This window comes from Somniosus microcephalus, chromosome 14 (assembly GCF_052327205.1).
Source record: "Somniosus microcephalus isolate GS21.2 chromosome 14, FLI_Smic_1.0, whole genome shotgun sequence".
Lineage (NCBI taxonomy): Eukaryota > Metazoa > Chordata > Chondrichthyes > Squaliformes > Somniosidae > Somniosus > Somniosus microcephalus.
In genome coordinates, this window is record NC_141000.1 from 86,146,877 (window position 1) to 86,167,835 (window position 20,959).

The 20,959-nt window shown below is 44.0% G+C and overlaps 1 protein-coding gene across 3 annotated transcripts in view; it reads right to left on the reverse strand.

Moving 5' to 3' along the window:
* Positions 1-9,773: 9,773 nt before the first annotated feature.
* lrrc58b (leucine rich repeat containing 58b) overlaps positions 9,774-20,959 on the reverse strand; it is a 47,452-nt gene continuing 36,266 nt past the window's right edge. For 2 of the 3 annotated variants that reach the window (XM_086006859.1, XM_086006858.1), the window contains exons 3-5: positions 18,355-18,483; positions 17,887-18,164; positions 13,527-15,334 (exon numbers count right to left, since the gene is read on the reverse strand). In XM_086006859.1, coding sequence (XP_085862985.1) covers positions 15,141-15,334; positions 17,887-18,164; positions 18,355-18,483 — 601 coding nt within the window. In that variant the 3' untranslated portion in view covers positions 13,527-15,140. Of the gene's footprint in view, positions 10,395-13,526; positions 15,335-17,886; positions 18,165-18,354; positions 18,484-20,959 lie in introns of those variants that run through there. The other variant, XM_086006860.1, reaches the window with a different exon arrangement.

The window sequence follows — 20,959 nt, forward strand, 5'->3', positions numbered from 1 at the left end:
AAATTCTCTATGCTGTTATAACATTGCATCACAAACTCTCTCCTGAACAAACAAAGAAGCCACAATTAAATCCTGTAGGAGACATAGTAATAAAATGTATTCAAATTAAACTTTGTTTGCTTGCGAAGTACTGATTTTTTAATACGCACTTTATGAACAAGAGCCCAAAACACACATATTAATACAAAAACAGGAAACTATCTTGCAACAATGTAACATGCCAATGAGTGTATGAAAATCTGCTCATCTTGTTCAATACTTAAATCCAACTATTTGCACGGATATTTCATACCTTTAAAGGAGGCTCTCTGTTGCCAGCTTAACTGGTTTCCAGACATCATGAGGGGAATTTGAACCACCAAGAATGGGTGGTTTGGGGGCGGGTGGGTAGTTAAAATAACTGAATTTAACATAGCGCCCGCATCCCGGGTCCAACGCGCCCACTTCCAGGTTTAACGGAGGCGCATTTGGATGCCTGCGAGTAACCTACTTGCCGGCGTCAGGGCTTTAATTAGTGCAAGCTGGCAGGTACTTATTTCTGCAATTAACGTCCTTAGGAGACGTTAATGAGGTATTTTTACATTGAATTTTACTTAGGTTTAAATTTAACCTGTCCAGCATAGGTTTCCCAGGGCTCGGGAAACTGACCAGTGAAACGAAGGCGAGATTGAACTGCAGTTCATGTGGGTATTTCAACTTGTGATTGCCCCATCTGAATTAAAGCTCACTTACAGCCGGTGTCTCAGCTCTGGCAAACGTTTGGCAAAGAATTCTTGTACGGATACTGCTTTTTCTAAACTATGGAGGCTTTCAAACTGACAATTCAGATGGGAGGTGCGTTAGATGTGTTTGATTGCACATCAGAAGAGGAAGACCATCACCATCCATGGCAGTGACGACGTGCTGTGGTGGGATCAGGATGTGCACAGGAGGGGGGTGTACAGGACGGAGGTGTACAGGAGAGGGGCCGAGGTCACAAGAGGCACTACCCACATCGCAGGGTTTACAGACAGAGGCTCAGTGTCCATGACCTCTCGGAAGAGCAGTGCTTCCGCAGGCTGAGGTTGTCCCGTCAGGTGGTCGCAGACATCGGCAGCTCCTAGAAGAAGAGTTGCTCCCTGCTGGACCTGGTGGGCACGTGCTACCAGTGGCTGTGAAGGTCACCATTGCTCAATTTTTTTGCCTCTTCCAAGGCTCTACTGGAGATATCTCGAGGGTCTCGCAGGCTGCTGCACATAAATGCATAAAGCAGGTGATGGATGGGGGTTGGATTGTTTGCTGGGGCTGGGAGTTATGTAAACTTTCCCTGTGATGACAACAGCCAGAATGAGCAAGCACTTGGAATCGCCTCTCTGGCTGGATTCCCACAAGTACAGGGTGGCATCGATTACACACCCTGGGAGCTGTCATGATGCATTCATATTGTGGCAGTCCAACATTCCAGACCTTTTCATTTCAGGAAGCAGACTTAAGGGCTAGCTCTTAGTATACAAGGGATACCCCCTTCAAATTTGGCTCATGATACCTGTGAGGAACCCCACCAATGAGGTGCAGGAGCGCTACAACAAGAGCCACATGACCACCAGCTATAGATCAAGCTATCGGACTGTTGAAAATGTGCTTCAGTGCCTAGCTAGGTCTGGAGGTGCCCTTCAGTACTCGCCAGTGAGGGTGTCCCAAAATAATAGTGTTGTTTTTTGTTTAGTCATTCCTGGGATGTGGGCATCGCTGGCAAGACCAGCATTTATTGCCCATCCCTAATTGCCCTTGAGAAGGTGGTAGTGAGCCGCCTTGATCCGCTGCAGTCCATGTGGTGAGGGTACTCCCACAGTGCTGTTAGGGAGGGAGTTCCAGGATTTTGACCTAGCAACGAAGGATCGGTGATATATTTCCAAGTCAGGATGGTGTGTAACTTGGAGGGGAACTTGCAGGTGATGGTGTTCCCATGCGCCTGCTGCCCTTGTCCTTCTAGGTGGTAGAGATCACGGGGTTGGGAGGTGCTGCCGAAGGTACCTTGGCGAGTTGCTGCAGTGCATCTTGTAGATGTTACAGACTGCAGTCACGGTGTGCCAGTGGTGGAGGGAGTGAATGGTTAAGGTGGTGGATGGGGTGCCAATCAAGCGGACTGCTTTGTCCTGGATGGTGTCGAGCTTCTTGAGTGTTGTTGGAGCTGCACTAATCCAGGTAAGTGGAAAGTATTTCATCACACTCCTGACTTGTGCCTTGTAGGTGGTGGAAAGGCTTTGGGGAGTTGGGAGGTGAGACACTCGCCGCAGAATACCCAGCCTCTGACCTGCTCTTGTAGCCACATTATTTATGTGGCTGGTCCAGTTAAGTTTCTGGTCAACGGTGACCCCCAGGATGTTGATGGTGGGGGATCCGGTGATGGTAATGCCATTGAATGTTAAGGGACAGTGGTTAGACTCTCTCCTGTTGGAGATAGTTATTGCCTGGCACTTCTGTGGCATGAATGTTACTTGTCACTTATCAGCCCAAGCCTGAATGTCATCCAAGTCATGCTGTATGCGGGCATGGACTGCTTCATTATCTGAGGAGTTGCGAATGGAAATGAACACTGTGCAATCATCAGCGAACATCCCCACTTCTGACCTTATGATGACGGGAAGGTCATTGATGAAGCAGCTGAAGATGGTTGGGCCTCGGACACTCCCCTGAGGAACTCCTGCAGCGATGTCCTGGGGCTGAGATGATTGACCTCCAACAACCACAACCATCTTTCTTTGTGCTAGGTATGACTCCAGCCAGTGGAGAGTTTTCCCCCTGATTCTCATTGACTTCAATTTTACTCGGGCTCCTTGATGCCACACTCGGTCAAATGCTGCCTTGATGTCGGGGGCAGTCACAGGTGTGCTGTGTCCTGCACAACATTGCGCAGCAGAAAGGATTGCAGGTGGAGGAGGATGAAGGGGCCCCTCACTCCTCTTTGGATGAGAACATGGAGGAGGATTAAGATGGCGCACCCATCGCCAGACCAGCTACTTACATTGCTGCACAGGATGCCAGGGATGTCCTAATATCGCGAAGGCTCACCTAGTGTTGACTCACACTGCGAAACATAGGAAATAAAATCCTCCGGTCCGCTCCTGCTACCAGGACCACCCTCTCCCTTTGCAGTAAACAGTCCTTCAACCACGCATCCACCAATTGCACATCTGCCCCATGGGTCTCTTCATGTATTGAGATTCATAATGAAACAAGTGAAAGGGTGAGTTGGTACTCAGGATGCAATAATGGGCAGGAAGTGGTGCTAATCAATAAACTTTATGTGGCTTTATAAAAAAAGGAAACGTAACAGCATAACATTTTGTCTAACACCCATGTGCATACCCTTGGTGAATTACAGTTTCTTTTAACTTACGCTTCCTACCACTTCTACGTGGTGCATCCCATGTGGCTTCAGTAGAGGTCGAGGCAGGCTGCTCAGATCCCTGCCCTGACTGCTGAGATGCTTTTGGCCGATGTCCTCTGGGTGTTGGAGCCCCTGAGGGTCCTGCCAAAGATGGAGGCAGCTTGCCGGGTACTAGCTGGGCGGGGCAACAGGTGAGAAGTGGGAGCACTATGAGTGACGTTCCCACTTCTATATCCCCTTTCGCCATCATCCCTCTCCTGGGCCAGTGTCACATCACTCCTACCACTCTGCTAGACCAGCTTGGGGGAGATCAGTGACGTATTGTAAGGCCATGGTTAAATTATCTGTCATCCTGTTTAAGGCGGCAGTCAAGTTGGAATCCAAAGTCTGCAAGGCCATGGTCATGGCCTGCATGGACTCATTTGAGAGCTGTGCTTGAAGCTCTATGGAGGCGACCACTCTCTCCATGGTAGACATTCTCGCAATTTCCTGTGTCACCAATTCATTAGCGATCGAGTTGGACTCCTCCATCCTCTCTGCTATTGTGGAGAGTGTGAGTGGGATGTCTGTAGTACCTGGCTAAATTGCTGATGCATCTCTAACATTCTCCTTCTCCTTGACCAAGTGTGGCATCAAGGAACCCTAGTAAAATTGAAGTCACTGGGAATCAGGGGGAAAACTCTCCACTGGCTGAAGTCATACCTAGCACAAAGGAAAATGGTTGTGGTTTTTGGAAGTCAATCATCTCAGCCCCAGGACATTGCTGCAGGAGTTCCTCAGGGCAGTGTCCTAGGTCCAACCATCTTCAGCTGCTTCTTCATGGACTTCCCTCCATCATAAGGTCAGAAGTGGGGATGTTCGCTGATGATTGCACAGTGTTCAGTTCCATTCGCAACTCCCCAAATAATGAAGCAATCCATGCCCGCATGCAGCAAGAGCTGGATGACATTTAGGCTTGGGCTGACAAGTGGCAAGTAACATTCATGCCACACAAGTGCCAGGCAATGACTGTCTCCAACAAAAGACAGTCTAACCACCGCCCCTTGACATTCAACAGTATTACCAACGCCGAATCCCCCACCATCAACATCCTGGGGGTCACCATTGACCAGAAAGTTAACAAGACCAGCCATGTATAGACTGTGGCTACAAGAGCAAGTCATAGGCTGGGTATTTTGTGGCGAGTGTCTCACCTCCTGACTCCCCAAAGCCGTTCCACCATCTACAAGGCACAAGTCAGGAGTGTGATGGAATACTCGCCACTTGCCTGGATGAGTGTAGCTCCAACAACACTCAAGAAGCTCAACACCATCCAGGACAAAGCTTCATCGGCACCCCATCCACCACCTTCAACATTTACTCCCTCCAACACCATCGCACCGTGGCTGCAGTGTGTACTATCTACAAGATGCACTGCAGCAACTCACCAAGGCTCCTTCGACAGCACCTCCGAAACCTGCGAACTCTACCACCTAGAAGGACAAGGGCAGCAGGCACATGGGAACACCATCACCTCCAAATTCCACTCCAAGTTACACACCATCCTGACTTGGAAATATATTGCCGTTCCTTCATCGTCGCTGGGTCAAAATCCTGGAATTCTCTCCCTAACAGTACTGTGGGAGTGGACTGCAGCAGTTCAAAATGGCGGCTCACCACCACCTTAAGGGCAATATGGGATAGGCAATAAATGCTGGCCTTACCAGTGACGCCCACATCCCAGGAACGAATAAAAAAAAGATAGACCCCAGGGTTCAGCATCTGTGTCCAGCTGAGCTGAGCTTGGAAAGGATTGCGCACCCGACGCGGACTCTCCACAGCTGTCCCTGCCACTCATGTCTGCTCGTGCTCAATTGTGAGTTTTGAATCACCAGGTGAAAACCCATCTAACTCACTAAGTGGACCAATCAAGCGCGAGTATTTGCGCTGGTGCATGGCTGTATGTCCTGTGACGGTGCACCCTCAGAAGAAATGAGGTCCTCTGAGGAATCGTCATCATGCATGTTCTGCAACACTTGCTGTATGCGTGAAGGTCCTGGAAGACAAAAGAAAGGGATATGATTTAGTCGTGACAAAGTCACAATCTTAACAATCACCATACTCAGTCTGCTCATCATTCAGTCATTGATGAAATAAAGTCAGCATGTGTGTCAGGGATATTTGTAATTCTGTCACCAGCTATCTGCAAGCTCCCTGTCTCTCCATCTCTGACTGAAAGGGATGCAGATATGCTGCTTATCTCCAGGTCCTCCTCCTTTGCATCTGTTAGCTGGACTATTTGTGGTGGGTCACATGTAGTCCTCTCCCTCTCCCTTGCATTTTGCACTCTCTTCTCCTACAAGGGGTGAAAAAACAGACCTGTGAGTGAGTGAATATTAGGTATTCACCCGATGGATGCAGTGCATTCGGTGAAGGTGACTGAGACAGATGCATCACATTGCATAAGGATTGGGATGAGTGGCAATGGTGGATAAATAGAGAGGTGATGCAGTATATGGAAAGTGAAGGCTGGGTGCTGCTGAACGTTGAGTGGGTGTGAGGAGTGATGTGGTGGAGAACGTTTAGTAAGACACAAAGTGGAGGAAGCCTTAAACCACAGGATGGAAGTGAATTAGCAAATGTACTGACTTTTCCTGACCTGGTTAGGTCATCAAACCACTTCCTGCATTGCGTCCAAGACCGAGGCACAATGCTCCTGCTGCTCACTTCCTCAGCTACCTCCAACCATGCCTTCTTGGCGAGAGCCGCAGGTTTCTTCCTCCCATTGCTGGAGAAAAGTCTGTCCCTCCTACTCCTGACTGCACCCAGCAGTAATTCCAGCGATGCGTCATTGAATCTAGGTGTTGCCCTTGCTCTATGTCCACCATCCATTATGAACACCTCCAATTTCCATTTGTGCATTGTCCCTTCCAATAGAGATGAGATCATGTCGTGCAGGTGCGCATCGCGTCCGGCGCACAGCTTGGAGACACAAAACCCGGAAGTCAAAATTAATTGCTACAATTTAATTGTGATCGCAGATTCGCTGAGTTGACTTCTGGGTTTCGCCCACGCAATTCCAACCCCCTGCTTGGTAGCCACCTGTTATTCTGATTTTCAATTTTTTTTTTCATAAATAGGGATATTAGATGTGAATGAAGAAACTATTACAAATTCAGATTTATTCTTAAATGGGAGTTTGTAAAAAAAAATTGACAATTAATTATAAAAAAGGTTTTTTAAAAGTGCATATTTAAAATGTTCATTTGTAAACTTATTGCTCTCTTCTTTCAACAGACTTTTCCATTTGCATTATATGTTCTGTCTCAGCTATGCTCCTCGCGTCATCCATTCACATCTCAATAGTGGAACAGTTCATGTGAAATAAAAGGGACAGACTCAGAATTTAACATTATTATGCTTTAATTCGGGATCTAGTAGCTGCCAGATTCATAAAATGTGCTGTTAGACCATTGATTTATTTCAGTTGGTTGTGCTGATTACTAGGACCATGCTTGGAGATCTCCGATTCATTGGGGGTAAAATTCTACATCAGGGGCAAAAAACGGGTGATAGTGAATCAGCTGCCAATTATATACCCTGCCCGATTTTCCTTTCTGTCCTCCAATAAAACCACAGCCCAAGGATATTTGGAGAACTGCTTTATTGGTGCCATGAGACAGTTGGAAAAGTTAACAATTTTGCAATTTTCAATAGAAGATGATTATAAATCTTGTTTCAAGACCACTTTCTATTAATTGTACCAATAGATAACATGCACGTACGGATTCATATAGGGACAACAAGGATAGCCCGGAGACCAATAGTCGGACTGGGTGGAGATGCAGCATTTCACTATGTAAGGACTTCATATCAGATTCAGTCTGCTACAAACTCGGTGGAAGAGCAACATGGAGACCCGAATCTGCAATGCAATGGCATTTGCAGGGATTTAAAAATAGTACAAGTCACATTAGGTATGTAGATACAACAGAAGGTTAGCCAACAAACATTCTACTATAACAGATAAAGTCAACAGATGCCAATCAGTTCTGGCAGCAGCTTTATTTTATGAATGGTAATAGCTGAAAATGTAAATTGATATTTTTTAATAAAAGGTGCAGACGTTAAAGGGAGCAATCAATTCATCTCGCACTTGAGATTTATTTTTAATTTTTCTGACAAAGTGCTCAAATATTGGCCCAGAAATTCGGGTCGGGGGCTTCCCGTGGGTGTAAGCCCCCGACCTGCACTTAACTTGCGCGCCGGCTGTTGAGCTGTGGGCCCGCGTGGGATTCCGATCCTGGGCCTGCTCCAACTGCCGGTGCGCAGTGCTTGCGTATCCCAGGGGCGCAGTTAGTTCGATGCTTCCCCTGGGATCACGTGGGCCATGGGGAGCCAATCGGAGCAGGGAATTGCCCATTCATAAGTTTGACAGGAAGAGCTGTCAAAACTTATAAATACTACGGGCCCCAAAACATCACCAAATCTTCAAATAAATTTTTTTTTAAATCACATTTTTTAAATAAACTATAAATTACATGAAATAACTATTTTAAACAATAATTTAAATTTTTGAAAAAAATAATTTTATTTTCTAATGGGGCTAAAAATAAACTTACCTTTCTTTAAAGTATTTAAAAAATAATAAACCTGTGGAAAAAATGTTTTAATTTTAATTAATTCAGCACTTACCTTGTAAAAAGCAGGCCTTACGACTGCTTTTTAAATGTGTAACTCCTGGAGACTCACCTTCCCAGGAAAACCTGCAAAAAAAACGTAAGTTCAATGCGCATGCACAGCCTCTCCTGCGCATGCGTTTGAACTCTGAACCCCTTCGTTCAGGGGAACGGAAGTGCCGGTTTCCCGCGCATGCGCAGTGCATGCAGGAAACCGGCACTTCTGTTGGGCCTACGAGTGAGTACCCCGTGCGTACTCACCCATGGAGACCCGAATTTCTGGGCCAATATATAGAAATTAAATATTCCAGCAGTTGCTTAAACCCTCTCCACTGAAAAGCTGATAGTCTCTATGTTCATATTTTTTTTAAAAATCAATTTATTAACTCAGACCATCAGTGGTAGGAATATTAATTTTGGAGCCAATATGCATAGGGACTTGGCAATAATTGGCTTTCTTACAACCGAAGCCTGTTTGAACAGGTTCAATCCAGTTGCATCAGAATGAGTGGTCTTGGTAGCCAAGGGAGGCAGCAGGGCTGCAAAGGGAGCAGTTGAGGAATCTACACTGTCAGAATGGTTTGGTGTGAGGTAGCACAGGACTGGAGGGATTATTACTGAAAGGAGGAAGTGAACAAAGCTGGATTACTTGGGTTGGGACTTGGTGTGAAGGAAGGACTGAAACTGGAGCCTAAGGAGTGTAGAAAAGCATGCCAGGAACAGCATCAGGCATACCTAAAAATGAGGTGCCAACCTGGTGAAGCTACAATACAGGACTGCATGTGTGCTAAACAGCGGAAGCAGCATGCTATAGAGCTAAACGATCCCACAACCAATGAATCAGATCAAAACTCCAGTCCTGCCACATCCAGTCGTGGTGGTGGTGGAGGACAATTAAACAACTAAACAGGAGGAGGAGGCTCCATGAACATCCCCATCTGCAACAATAGAGGAGCTCAGCACGAGTGCAAAAGACAAGGCTGAAGCGTTCATAACCATCTTCAGCCAGAAGTGCCAAGTGGATGATCCATCTTGGCCTCCTCCTGAGGTCCCAACCAATACAGATGCCAGTCTTCAGCCAACTCGATTCACTCCACGTGATATCAAGAAATGGCTGAGTGCACTGGATACAGCAAAGGCTATGGGCCCCAATGACATCCCGGCTGTAGTGCTGAAGACTTGTGCTCCAGAACTAGCTGTGCCTCTAGTCAAGCTGTTCAAGTATAGCACAACACTGGCATCTACCTGACAATGTGGAAAATTGCCCATGAATGTCCTGTCCACAAAAAGCAGGACAAATCTAATCCGGCCAATTACCGTCCTATCAGCCTACTCTCAATCATCAACAAAGTGATGGAAGGTGTCATCAACAGTACTGTCTAGTGGCACTTTCTCATCAATAACCTGTTAACTGATACTCAGTTTGGGTTCCGCCAGGACCACTTGGCTCCAGACCTCATTACAGCCTTGATCCAAATATGGATGAAAGAGCTGACCTCCAGAAGTGAGTTGAGAGTGACTGCCCTTAACATCAGGGCAGCATTTGACCGAGTGTGGCACCAAGGAGCCCTAATAAAACTGAAGTCCATGGGGATCGGGGGAAAACTCTCCACTGGCTGGTGTCATACCTAGCATGAAGGAAGATGGTTGTGGTTTTGGAGGCCAATCATCACAGCCCCAGGATAACACTGCAGGAGGGCAACGTCCTTGTTGTAGAGTATTTTAAACCAACACTCGTCACAAGGTTTTCAGATCGATAATCAAGTTGTCTTTATTACACCAGTGGGGAGACTGTCTGTTCTGTCTTAACCAGACTTCTCCAAATTGTTACAGCAAACACTACATTTTTATACATTAAAATAAGCATGTCCGGCTCATGCTAAATTCATTCCTGCAACCTGATTGGATCTTGGCCCGCATGCACCTTCAAGGATTGGTTACAAATCTTAATATAAACATGTGTAAGCTGCCTCCTCAATCAATCACTCAAACTGCTGAATGCTAATTAAAAGATACCTTGGAATGTGACCTAGGTAATAAAGCTGTTAAAGACAGTTGAAATGCTGGACCTCCTGTCTCCACGTAATTGTTTTATTTCTCTTCAAAGGTCAGCTATCTTGACCGTATCTTTATAGATGTGGCCTTTCATGTTAGCACGTCTTTCTTAAACCAGTGAAACTGCCAGCGATGTCATTTTAAACTCTTTCCCCACTGCAGTCCTAGCCGTAACTATATTCAGCTGCTTCATCAATGACCTTCCCTCCACAAGGTCAGAAGTGGGGCTGTTCGCTGATGATTGCAGAGTGTTCAGTTCCATTTGCAATTCCTCAGATAATGAAGCAGTCCATACCCACATGCAGCAAGACCTGGAAAACATCAAGACTTGGGTTGATAAGTGGCAGGTAACATTTGCGCCACACAAATGCCAGACAATGACCATCTCCAACAAGAGTGCGCTGATCCACATCCCTTTGAATTTCAATAGCATTATCACCACTGAATCAGCCATCATCAACATCCTAAGGATCACCATTGACCAGAAACTTAATTGGACCAAACACAAAGGCTGGGTATTCTGCGGCAAGTGGCTAACCTCCCGACTCCCCAAAGCCTCTCTACCACCTACATGGCACAAGTCAGGAGTGTGATGGAATACTCTCCACTTGCCTGGATGGGTGCAGTTGCAACAACACTCAAGAGGCTCAACACCATCCAGGATGAAGCAGTCCACTTGATTGGCACCCCATCCAGCATCTTAAACATCCACTTCCTCCAACACCGGCTTACCACGGTTGCATTGCGTACTACTTGCAGGATGCACTGCAACTCATCAATGCTTCTTCTATAGTATCTCCCAAGCCAGTGACCTCCACCACGCAGAAGGTGGGCAGCAGGTGCACGGGACCACTATCACCTCCAAGTTCCTCTCCAAGTCACATATCATCCCGACTTGGACATATATCGCCGTTCCTGGGTTGAAATCCTGGAACTCCCTACCTAACAGCACTGTCGGCGTACCTTCACCACATGAACTGCAGCGGTTCAAGAATAAGGCTCATCATCTTCTCAAAGGCAATTAGCGAACGAACAATAAAGCTGGCCTTGCTAACAACACCCATATCAGGAGAATAAGTTTAAAAATGTGGGTTGGAAAAAATTTTCAGCTATATAAGATATTATATATTCATAAACTACTCTAGACACAAGGAGCATAAATTTCCATCAGTTCAAAAATGAGTGATAGTAAATCGTTAGATTTGGGAGAAGTGTAAAATGGGCTGCCAATTAGCTATCACCCATTTTTTGCCTGCCGATTATAGTTAGAATTATCCAGAAGGTTATAGATCTGTGTACTTTTCCCTGTGGAAAATGGTCTACTTAGCATTAGGAGGCAAATAATCAAGTGCGGTAATCAGCAGGAGATTAATAGATTTTTGACATAATTTACTGCTACTGCACAGTTGGAATCAGAGGTATAAAATGTTAAGGAAAATCGATGTTCAGATGTGGAGGTAGTGCTATCCTCAGTGTTTGATGAAGCTTGATTTCTTCAGGCTGTTCTAATGCCTTAGATCAGCTGCTGTGTCTATATTGTTACAGCCGATGATGGTTTGAGAGAGTAAATTGAAGCACATTTAAAAAGAACTTTCACAAACAAATCTGTTTAAAAGATTCCCCGAAATCTGCAGATTCGTTACATGAACATTGCTCCATGTTATTGTCAATGTGAAATCAATAAGAGCTCTCAAAATGTCATCTATCACACAAAATATACATACAGATATGGAGCTGGAGAGCTTTTAATCAACTTCACTTTAGCAATATGTGTGCTAGATTATGGTGCATCCTGGGAGGTAAAAGATGATGTATTGGGGAACCAGCAAGTAGGGGAGGGCCTAACATTGACGTGAAATCTCTGTGCTTCAAACACAATCCACAGTTAAATGTAATTGGATTTTCTCAGCTGTAAGTCACTTTCATGTGTGGTTATACTTCATTCATAGAATATCACACACCGCTCAAACTTTAGAAAATTGCATAATATGAAAACACAATCACCGTAACCCTCAAGGCCTTCATCGTAAGTTATTTCAGATGGCTGGGGAATCACAGTAGACATTTCATTTCATTTATTTCATTAAATAGTGTCTAATCTTAACCCAAACTTATATCGGCAAAAAAGGTAATTTGGCTCCATGCATCCACTAGGAACTGGACAAAAATTAACAGAATAAACAATACCATTTCTTGCAATGTCTGATACACAGATACACAAAAAACACATTTTTCTCCCCTCCATTCCTGAAGGTGCTGACTTGTGCTGGAGTATAATGTTGCAGGCAGAAGTAATCATGCCATTGGCCATTCTCCAGGTGTGAGTGTAATCAGTTATTAATGACAGAAAAACATGGTGTGCGGCCTGCAATTGTCTCAAAATCCACTCTCAGCAAGCATAATTTCCCACTGGAGTACCAAATCATGGAATTACCTTTTAAAAACTGTCAGTAAAAAAGGGACCTCTTTTGTGGACACTGGGAGTTATACTGAAACTCAGAACTTTTAAAAAGCACTAGACATTCAATTAGTGTTAAAATTATGTTGTAATGACTAACATTAAAATTATACATGATGCCCTGTGATTCAACTGTCTATTATAGCCTAGGAACAAAATACAATAAAGTTACAGCCAAGATCAAGGAAGAAAGCCTGTAAAGAATAGGAGCGATCAGTTATTAAGAGGAATAGTTTTATCTAGTTTTGATGAACTTTGCCCAAACACATCAGGATAGCCAATATCTGTGTAAAGATGTAGCAGAATGCTCCATTTTCTTCCAAAGCCAGTTAAAACTGAGCATACTGTGCTGTTCACAGCAATTACAATGTTGTAACCACCACACTATAATCCAACCATGACTGGGGGCAGAAACAGTCAACCTTGGTGTTCATCAGTGGAGAGAAAAAAAACAGTAACTGTGCAGCCTCCCACATGCCTCCGACATTATTAGGCCACAGGCCTGTGTTCTCAAGGGAAGAGGATAACTTAATTCAACATCACAGATACTCAATTCTTAAATAACCTGAGCACCAAGATAACAGAATGTTCATGGGTTAAATCCACAATCCTGCACTCCCAGTGGGGATACACTCACAGAGTGCAAATCAGAGAATTGGGAATATGGTGTTGTAGCCCCATCTCCAACCTGCGCTTCCAGGGAGTGGAGGATCATGGAATTACTCCTTTATAGTTTAAAACATTTATGCAGAACATTTCAAAGTATCATTCATGATTTTTATTCAGGCCTGCAATGGCCACCACTAAAACCATTGGCCCTGGCTCCAAACACCTGAAAGAGTTTGCAGACAAATGGGTTCCTGTTTAATAATGTAATGGGGCTGTTTTCTGCCAATTGACTATGAAAAGCGTAAAATTAACCTGTTTGTGTCTCAGGAGTCCGAGTCTTTGCTCAAAAATGAGAATCACCCAGACTATTAATATATACATATATAATTAGTTGCTTAGTTTATTGGTATTTTGAACCAAACAGAATAAATGAGTTTGTGACAACATAAAGCAGCCCCCGAATCCCCAAACAAATTTGTCTACACCTTCAGCATTTAGTGAAAGCTTCATCCTCCTAACATTTCCCTCCAGGTTTGCATAAGTATCCACTGTTGTTTAATAAATTAGCTTTCCATTAGAATGAACCTGGTTTTCATCTCATTTACATCCTGCTGATGTAGTTTGGAATTCCATCACAGTCCTGTTTGTTCTTATAAACAGCTAAATGCCAGCATAGCAATAATGAAACACCAGCCCAGCTGGAGAATGCGAGGCAGGCCTCCATTCACTTTAACAGCACTGGATGAAATGAAAGGTAAAAGATTTTAAAAAAAAAAATCAATAATAAAGCTTCAAACACTCCAAATAAATTTTCGTAATATATCAGAAGTTCTACAAGATACTCATTTAAGTCACAGTAAGGAACACTCTTTTCTTCCAGTGCTATTCAAATGATGGGGAGCTTGCCTCCCACCTCAATAGGTGTCTTCTTCTTAGGCAGTCCCTCGGAACTCAGGATCACTTGCTTCCACATTAAAAATTAAAAATAGATGTATGATTCAGGTGACTGTCAGACATGACAAAAACATCAATGTAATTATATGAATCTGTAAAACATTCCTGCTATCCATAACTTACCTAAACCACAAAAAAACCAAAACCCAGTCCAGGTATGAATGAATAATAAGTCTTGTAAACAGAAGCTTAAATCTGAACACTGACTACTGTCCAATACCTCCTAAGCAGTTTGTAGCCGTGTAACCATATCCTTTACTTTAATGTCTTCGCTGGAGGTGATTACTTATTTTATCACTTTCCCTCTCATTTAATTTCTAACTTGGTTTCTGTCCTTTATTTTGATTAGCTATATTCAGCGTCACAGCTTCTGAAAAGGAACCTAGCTGGCAAAGTGGGATTAAAAGGGGGCCCTCCACTCCAAACAAACAAGGGCCTTTCCTCGCCTATAAAGGTGCTACTGAAGTCTACGGCTCGTGGGTCTCAACTAGAATTCACGCAATCAGCAGTGTAACAATTCCAGCAAAAAACAAAACCCCACGATTTAATCCAGCCCGTCAATAACCAAAAATTATCTTTCTGCTTGGCATATTCTAATTTTACAACCAGATTCCCTTAAAAGAAAAACTGGTCTCACCAAATGCAAATATTAGCATTTCAAATGGAAGATTACAAGTTTGGTAATTATTACACATTAAAGCAGTGCTTCATATAATATTTTAAAAGTATGGTTATTCAAAATAGCTCTTTGCACATCCAATATTAAGAAATACCAGAACATTTCAAAGTTACTGGCATAAAAATATAGTGCTTTAGTACAAATATTTAAGAGTCCATGATAATACTTCAAAGATTATGAACACTATACAATCCAATATACTACAAATCTGATGTGAAGGTCTGAACGTTAGTGTAATAGCAGTAATAATTGGAGTCAACAAGACCCTGGCAGGTTGCATTAGATGGGTTCAAGTGTTCCAGGACTACAATAATCCAAGTCTTCACAGTGGATTTGTTAATCTCTATAAACGAGCGTTTAACCAAGGAGAACTTTCTGCATCCGGTGCTGTGGAATGTTGAATTCATCTTCAGAGTCACAGTCGCTCTGTGAATTTGAGCTACAGGGCGAGAAGCATTGTGGAGAGCACAGGTAGTGCATGAGTGGGAGGCGGTACTTGCCACAGAAGTCGACAAACTTGATATGACGAACACAAGAGTCAAAGTATACTCCTAAAGCAAGAATAAAAAATACAGCTTAATTGAAGTCAAACAATTTTTATTTCTGCCACAGAGATCTCACTTTCTTATTCAGCCAGTGATGGCTAAAAGACCAGAGCTTGAACTTCTCTATAACCACTGAATACTGCCCTGAAACTGACTGACATTGAGACTCATTACTTCAGTCTTACCTTCATCACTGAGGTGCAGTAGATATTTAAAAAAAAGCAAGTGAGCTGAAAGATCAAAGTGACTGACAATCGATGTGGGAATCTATTACTGTACTAGAGCTTCCTGGAAGCCATGGAAGAAATGTACCTGTGGTTTAAACAGCCTTACAATAAAATAACAGGTCTTGCAGCTTTTATTTGAAAGTTTGACTAAGTCATTTGGTTGCAAGTGTAACTCCTGTTTGCTGGAGTGAGTGTCATTAGTTAAGACACTTGGTAGACATTGGGACTGAACACTCTCCCTTCACCTTTCAGACGACAGCTAACCAGTGGACTATGGTGGTGTGTGCCCCCAAGTGAAGAAATATGGGTTTGGGAGGCTCAAGAAGGGATCTCAAAAGGTATTGGTTAGAAGACACAAGGAACCTATGTCTCAACTGTTGATTCATATCAGGATCTAGAGGTTCTTGTGGATGGCAACTTCAGCCTGGATGCAGTTCTTCAGGACTGTACTGAAAAAGGGCAAAGGGCACTTTAGTCTCTCATGTTCATTGACATCAAAGTATCAGTGCAGGTGATGCTTGCAGCTTTTGTGTGTCCAAACAGTTTTCCTTCATGGTTCAGAACTCCTTGACATGCAGTAGAAAGACTTTCTCCTTCTCATGTATATAAGATATGTGACCAAACTATGAGGTGGATTTGTGACAAAAAGGGGAAACGGTTCTAGTGAGGGAGAGCTCTGGTCTACACCATTGATACCCTGGATAGCGAGTCATCCTCCGAGCACACATATCTTTTGTCAGAACTTTCATATGAAGACCTGGATAAGTATTTGGCCTCTCCAGCGTGTTGTCGGTCATGTAGCTGATGACGAAGCTGAGACTTGAGATGACAGTTGCTAGTAATTATTATCTGGAAACCAGGTATGCCGGCATGCAGTCATATATCCAGGGCTCTGGTTAATACCAGGATTGGGTTGCAGAGACAAGCAGATGTTGCTGAAGCTCTGCTTCATCGAGTATAGTGTATCTGTGCTGTGGCAAGAATGTTGGTGGCAATGCACTAACACATTTTACAGTTAGCTGTGTTGCTCACCATGCCATTTGCAAGGAGTTCTTGATATCAACTGTTTGCCTAAGTTTCAGTTACCCGAGACAGACAGAGAATGCAATTTGTCACCTCTCAGGTGGCTACTGTAGACAAACATACTTTAGTTAAAACTAACCTCTAAATTTGGTACTTTAGAGGCTATTGGGAAATCAATCTATACTACTAGGGGACAATACTGTGAGGTTTGCATATGTTGTCAGTGATGGTAAAGAAAATGTACACTACATCTGAACAAAGTACTCCAACACAGAGAGCATTAGACACAGTTAAAAGGTGATTCCATTTGTATGAGGGCCATTCTCATCCCAATAAGAAAACACATAAATAAATACAGAAAGACTTAAATAAAAATCTGTTCTGACTCAACACATGACTCCCCCCCACCCCCCCCACACCCACAGCGATGTGTTCATAAAGCTAGTACAAGCCATCTGTGGAGGCAAAGACACAAGAATCATTTTCCAAATGGCATAGGAAACTATCAGAATTAAAGGTGGGTTGATATAGATTTCTCATATGTGCTTCCTACTGGATGACTGAAGCATTGGTGGGCCGTGGATGTAAACAGGAAAGCACATGGGATAAAATGCCTGTGATTTTCAACTTCTGTGCTGTCCAACCCGCGATTTTTCACCCATTTATTTTAATGGACTGATAATCGCTGGCTGGGGGAATGCAGAAGTGGAAAACGTCCCCAATTCTTTCCCCCCAATTTCCCAATGGATAAATGCATTACCTCGTGAGATACTGGATCATACAGGTCAGTAAGGTTCTAGGTTTGACCCCCTGATCTATGCGGAGTTAGCTGACAACAGGGAAAGAGATGCAACAATCATCCATGGTTCCTACTCCTGGAGGGTGCACTTTGTGGACATCAGGTGAAGGCAGCGACCAGCATTCAAATAAGTTTGCCAATGCTCCTATCTAGGCATACACATGGTCAGAAGCCAGCTGGCACCTGTGAAACTACAGCAGTCAGCATGTTCATAGGAACAGGAGTAGACCATTCAGCCACTCGAGCCTGTTCCAGCATTCAATTAGATCATGGTTGATCTATGTCTTAACTTCATCTGCCCGCCTTGGTTCTGTAACGCTTAATACCCTTGCCTCACAAAAATCTATCAATCTCAGTTTTGAACGTTTCAAATGACCAAGCCTCAACAGCTTTTTGGGGGAAGAGCGCTCTAGATTTCCACTACCTTTTGTGTGAAGAAGTGCTTGCAGGGAGCAAATTGTGGGTTGGGGGAAAAAAATTAAACAAAACATAATGCTCCACTTTCTTACCTGCACACTTGGGATTTGGGCACTTGCTGGCTGAATCTAGGTAGCTGACCAAGTTCCCAGGCATGTCTTCCAGTGTATAGTAAAAGTTACGGGATTTCACGATCCGACCAGCCAGTTCAAGTAACGATGGTGGGTCGTAGACTAGGTCTTTTACAAATCGCACAACAAGAGGGTTGCCACGTAGACTGAGTTCTTGCAGATGGACCAGGTTAAGGATTTCTCGAGGAAGGTATGTAAGCAAGTTATTGTGAAGGCTGAGTGACCGTAGTGAGTTTAGCCTGAAAGATACAGAAATAACGGTGCAGTTAGTGATTTGATGAGGCAAGTGGAAAAGGACTTTCCACAGGCAGTAAACTGAAGAAAAACACATTTTTGTCATTATTAAATGAAACCTGTAAATTAGCACATATCCTGCCTAGCTAAAGCAGCGATGCTTTTATTTTTTAAAGGGGAGCCTTTGTTACTTACTGTGCAAGCTGTGGTGGGAGACCCTGGATTCGGTTGTCACACAGTCCCAGATAGCTGAGGTACGGCAGGTTAGCGAGTTCCGGAGGGATTGATAGGATTCCATTCCCACCTAGATACAACAGCTCTAAGCTGGGGAGGGAGCAGAAAGAAACAAGGTTAACAAGTAGTACAGCTATATACACAATAAAAGGTTTCCAATTTGCAGTAACCACTTGACAACGACAATAGGATCAGGGGAGACATCTTACAACCTATTACAGTATTGTTTATCTGCTTGCCCAAGGATGCTCTTTGCCCCATAAATTAAAAGCATTTGAAACTTAATTGTAAAAATGTCCCCAGAGACACCTGGTCTACAGCACTTGGTAGAGTGCAGGCTGGGGATTCATTGGGGTAGATTTTCATAAAGCTGTCGGAAAGGAGGCGGGACTACAGCTTTCAGGTTTTAGTCCCACCTACATCGACGTTCGGCCAATCCACGTGATTTTCTCTTGATTGACCTTGTTAAGCCTGTCCAGCGGGCTCCAGGCCAATTAAGGGCCACCCGGCAACAGGTGACGTCACAGACTGAAATTTCATCTGTCAAGAGGTCTTGGCAGATGAAATATCAGTGTTTCACAGCTGTTTGAAGCTGTCAAACACTGACAGTCTGACTTCTAACCTGAGTCCTTCTACACAGACTCAGTTAGAAGTCTCACCGGCATTGAAAGCTGAAGGCTGTCACTTTTGACAGCTCGCAGCCATTTTGCTTTCAGTGCCAGCTGAGTGATGGACTCCCGAAACCTAGAGGAGGAAAGGCTGTTAAGGTAAGTACAGGTAATTTAAACTTCTTTACACACTTTAGACACACCAAACACACTTACCTTTGCACTCATGCACCCATCACTCACCTGAACACCAACATCGCGACCCCTCCAAGTCCTTCAACCCGACGGCCCGACTCCTCTAACTTGGCGTGGTTTGGAGCTGTCGGGAATCCCACACGACACCCCTCAAAATAGGGATTAGGCTAAAAACTGCCTGTTAACAGGCAGTTAATTGGCACTAATCCCTTCCCCCCTCGGGTCGGCGGGTCCCAGTGCGGGGCGGGTACCCGCCTCCCCTGAAACTTATGTGGAGGCGGGATGGCGTCGGGACCCCCGAAATCAGGATTTCCCCCCCCCCCCACATGCCTGAAACCCCGCCTGACGGCTCCAGGAAAATCGACCCCATTGTATTTTTTGATGGATGGATCGGACGTTTGTAATAGTGCTTACTCCACAGGTGAGATGTGCCAACAACAATGAAAAGTCACAGTCAGCTAAAACTCAGCGTGGCTCATCACAGTAAACCCCTCATTTCTTTGATTAACTGAATTAAAAAGTCTGGGTGTAATTCAACCCATGATGTGGAACTGTAGAGTGGGCCAGATTTACAGAACTCAACTGGGCAGCGTTAAATAAAATAAAGTCACCGAAAACATTAAAAAATTTGTAAATAGACAATGTTGGGAAAGAAATTCCCCCTCCCACAATCTTTCTCCTGGCCTGAAGGATGTGATACGCTGCGGTCTGGTTATAAACGGTACCTCACTCAATTTGCCATTCATCATGTATAGTGAATGTCTGCAAACTATTATATCATGGAGGGCATCACAGTGGAGCCCAATCCTGTCCTTGCTCAATATCTACGCATGTGCCCTGTCTAGTAGAGATCACTGGATCAGGAGGGCGATCCTCCATTTTCTCGTGGCGGAAATTTTGAAGTAATTATTCCAGCTCTAACTGTTTAGCCAGAAGTGATACTGCTGCACTATTGCGTGGGAATGAAATGATTTATCACCTAGCCAACATGGTAGGCTGCTGTAATGTAGCAAGCGTGAAAAACAACATTCATACAAAAAACTGATGCACAAGAATTATTAATGTTCCCCACTTTACAAATATAAAGAACTGATAGCAAATGAAAGCTACTTTCTCTCAGGCACCTAGGAGATTCTCAAGTGAAGAGAGAGTCTGGATGAATCTCAATCAAATCCTTGGTGGATTTAGGTTCACAGTACAAATCTGGCCCAACCTCAACAATGACCAGATGTAAACTGACCCAACCTTAACAATGACAGGCACACAAGTGGCAGCCCCACTGCAAGAGGCTGTGGTGATGATGAAGGTCACTCCAAACATTTTCCCAATATTAACAACGGTTAAGTGGAATGCGTCGCAGCCAGCTGCCAACCACAGCTGTTGACAAAAGCAATTTCAAAAGACCTGGGCACCTGTAAGTCACAACCATGATTATGAATGACAGACAACTGGGCAATAAAAAGTCCAGTGCATATTCCAAGGTCGTTCCAAACCAATAAGACAATAAAGAGCTTCTAATATTGGATTTGAAAGGGACTATCCTGGCAAACTTCCATCACAGTACGGAGATAACCTTGCCATAATGGAATCTATATTTGTTAATCATCTTGGGTTTTATGAGTGAATTTGGCGGATGGGTCACTGAGTACATATCAGCACAGGGGAACCGGATACAGGACTATTACTAAAATTAGAAACCTTTTAATTATTTTAACAACTCTGCAGACAGTTTAAATTTCACAACTTAAGCATTAACTTGTGTT